This window comes from Octodon degus, unplaced genomic scaffold, assembly GCF_000260255.1.
Source record: "Octodon degus isolate 3935 unplaced genomic scaffold, OctDeg1.0 scaffold00054, whole genome shotgun sequence".
Taxonomy (NCBI): domain Eukaryota; kingdom Metazoa; phylum Chordata; class Mammalia; order Rodentia; family Octodontidae; genus Octodon; species Octodon degus.
The window spans coordinates 4,698,385-4,701,905 of record NW_004524630.1 but is presented as its reverse complement, the minus strand read 5'-3'; the positions used below and the strand labels follow the sequence as shown (position 1 = coordinate 4,701,905).

Sequence of the window (3,521 nt, the reverse complement as noted above, 5' to 3'; positions counted from 1 at the left end):
ATCTTAACTTAGCCGTTAATAATAGCATGAAAGTTATAAGGAAAGTCCAGCGAGATAGCTCAGCGGTCTAAGGTGCCTGCTGAGGCAAGCACAGGGACCAGGGTTCGATCCCCGGCACCACACGCCACGCCAGCCCTGCCCTGGGGTGCGCTGAGTTCTAACTTCCGCGCCAAGAGGAAGCGCGAGGAGCTGAGCAACATGCTGGCCGCCATGAGGAAGGAAGCACTGAGCCCCTCCGGAATAAAGCTTTGCAGAAAACTAAAAACAGTAACAATTGAGGGCTCAGTGATGCGGGTTTGATCCCTGCATGCCCTGCCCCCCAGATGCGCTGAGACCCAACTGAGACGGCATGGCGGCATGCGCCTGTAATCCCAGTGCTTGTGAGGCTGAAAACAGGAGGGTCACTAGGAGGCCGATCTGTACAGTGAGACCCTGGACTACAGACATAAAAGAAAAAAAAAAATCATTAAGGGTGGCAATGAGCTTTGATTTTTTTTCCCTTTCTTCCCCCGCTTTTGTTTTTTGAGACAACGGCTCGCAACGTAGCTCAGGCTGACTTCAGCTCCTGGACACCCTCCTACATGCTGTGGTCACAGAAGTGTGCCACCAGGACCAGCATGTTTTGTACTTTTGTTGTAGGCAGCTGAATTACATAGAAATATTATAGGCGGTCAGACAGGTCAAGGAGACAAGATAGAAGACTTTGCTACTTAGAAGAGACACACACTCCCATGTGGGCCACACCTCAAGACCAGGGCAAAAGAGAAACACAGGCTACATTCTTCCCTAGGGATGGACATCAGGGATTGATATTCTACATAGGTATCAATCACCTTGAAAGAGCCCAGATGAGTCACTAGCCCAGCCCCAGCAGGAAGAGATCCTGTCCCGTATTCATTCCCGCTTGCTGCGTGCCTCCCTTCTCCATTTGGTCCTGGATTTTATCAATTTTACCTGAGCAATGGTGCTTGTAACCTCAGTGGTTGACCATAGTTTTGTCCCACCTCATGCCTACCTAAGCGAGTTCCCATGTCTTCTCCACCACCTTAGCCCCGTCTCACCACATGGTTTTCCTCTAGAAAAGTCCCTCGAAGAGACTCACAGTGATTCTCCCGCCCATTACGGGCACCACTGCCACGCCCAGTCTCAGTCCCGTCTAAACTCCACTGGGGACAGTGCCGCCTCGGCACACCGGGGATCCAACCCCACCCACTCTGCCAAAGCAGGCACTTTAACACACTGAGCTATCTGGCTGGCCCGAGATTTTTTATGTATTTTTTGTAATTCATTTTCTTGCTCATAAACATCACTTAGCTAAAGGAATGGATGCAATTTTTATTTTTTATTTATTTATTTTTTTTTGCAATTTTTAATGTAATTAATTCACAGCTGATTTTTTCCCCACCTTGCACTTACCAATCTACACTTGATTTACAGTGACTTCAAAAAGGTTTAAACATAGAAATAGCTGCGCTCCAAAAATTCTTACCCTATGATTGCTGCTAACAGCCAGCCAGAAGGGCTCCCCTGTAGGACAGTGCATTAGTGAAAGAGTATTAAAAGGAGCAGCCGTTTGTTCAGTTTTTGGCACCGGGCACTGAACAGGAAGGTGCAGGCCTTCCTTGACCTACACTACACCCCTCAGCCCTTTTTTGAGACAGGGGCCTCCCAACCCCCTAACTGCACACACTGGGCTCAAACGTTCAATCCTTGCCTCACTGTTGTAGGCAGCTGAGTTAGACATAAATATTATAGGCAGTTAGACAGGGCCAGGCCCTCAAGGTGACAAGATGGAAGACAAGGTGACTGCAACTTGGAAGAGACAGACACTCCCATACGGGCCACGCCCGAAGACCAAGACAAAAAGAGGAAGCAGGCTACATACTTCCCTAGGGATGGGCATTAGGGATTGATATCCTAAATAGTATCAATCACCTTGAAAGAGCCCAAATGAGTCACTAGCCCAGCCCCCAACAGGAAGAGACCCTGTCCCATATTCATGCCCGCTTGCTACGTGACTCGCTTTCCCATTTGGAACTGGATTTATCAATTTTACCTGAGCAATGGTGCCTGTAATCTCACTGGTTGACCATAGTTTCCCAAGTCTTCTCCACCACCTTAGACCCGCCTCACCACATGGTTTTCCTCTATAAAAGCCCCTGCAAGAGACAACTTCCTGAGGGGGACTATCGGCGCGGCCCCCCTCCTGTCCCTCTCTTGGGCGGGAGCTTTCTTTCTCTCAATAAATATATTCTGCTCATAACCTCCGTTCGTTTAGAGAACATGAACTCGTGCAGGGCAGGTCAGGAGACCGTTTTCCCCTGTGTCATTTGGAGCCTCCCTATATGGTTTGGAAGTCACCCACTGGAGACCAGTTTTTCTCCCTGTATCATCACGATGACAGACTTGGGGGTGAGGAGATGGCTCAGCGGAATGAGAGACTGCCTGGCAAGCGCAGGGGCCTGAGTTCAATCCCCGGTTCTGCCAAAAAAAAAAAAGGCTTGGTCACCACTCCTGGCTGGGAACCCCAACGGCCTGCTAAAAGTCTTTCATGAGAACCGTGTTTAAATCTATTCATCTTTGGAGTTGAAACAACGTCTGTTTTGTGATGCAGCCATTCCACTTGATGTTATAAGAATGCTACTTTTATTTTTTTTTTAAATTTACTTATTTATGTGTGTGTGTGGCCAGCTCAGCCCACCACGGGGCGGGGCTGGCTGGCCTGTGGTGCTGGGGGATCGAACCGCGGTCCCTTTGCTTTGTTAAGCTTGTTCTAAGTAGGTGCTTTAGACCACTGAGCCATCTCACCAGCCCCAAGAATGCTACTTTTATAATAAGAATTTTGAATCCTAGCTCTGCTGCGTCTCTGGCGACCTGGGACACTGTGCCCGGCCCAGACACTGCGCACCCTCTCCATCAAACGTGCAAACATCTATCTCTAGAGTCTTTAGTTTGTAAATCGAACAAAGCTAATTTTACACAACAGTTCTAATAATAATGGGGTCCATTCTTACCAGACGCTAAGTATGGTCCCATTATTATTATTTGGTTTCGGAATTTGAACTCACGACCTCCTGTTTGCCAGGCAGGCGCTGTGCCGCTGAGCTATATTTCCCATTATTATTATTTTGGGGTTTGTTGTTGTTGTCTGCCTTCTGTGACAAGGTCACGCTGCCCCAGCACCCCCACGTAGCTCTGGCGGGCTTCCGACCCGCGCGACCTTCCTGCCTCGGCCTCCCCAGCGCGGGTCCCCGCCCTGCTGGTCCCGCAGACGAAGTGCACACGGAAGCGTCCAGACTCGCTCGCACAACACACGCGAGGCCAAATGCTCGCAAGGTCCTCCAAGGCGCGCTTTGCTTTGGTGCACTGGGGTGTTTTTGTTCCAGAACAGCGCGCTACGCCCTCCAAGACAAGAACGAGCCGCGCAAGCTAGACAACGCAGCCGCCGCGACCCAACCTCCGCGCGCGGGCCCCGCCGGATTCCGACGCTCGCGGCGCGACGGCGGCAGCGCGACAGCGGG

The 3,521-nt window shown here is 50.5% G+C and overlaps 1 protein-coding gene across 1 annotated transcript in view; it reads left to right on the top strand.

The window, feature by feature from the left end:
- The window catches only part of Mrpl15 (mitochondrial ribosomal protein L15), a 25,937-nt gene that overhangs the window by 8,513 nt on the left and 13,903 nt on the right, over positions 1–3,521 (top strand). The window contains exon 2 of the mRNA XM_023717690.1: positions 3,387–3,494. Within this exon, the coding sequence (XP_023573458.1) occupies positions 3,387–3,494 (108 nt within the window). The remainder of the gene's footprint in view (positions 1–3,386; positions 3,495–3,521) is intronic.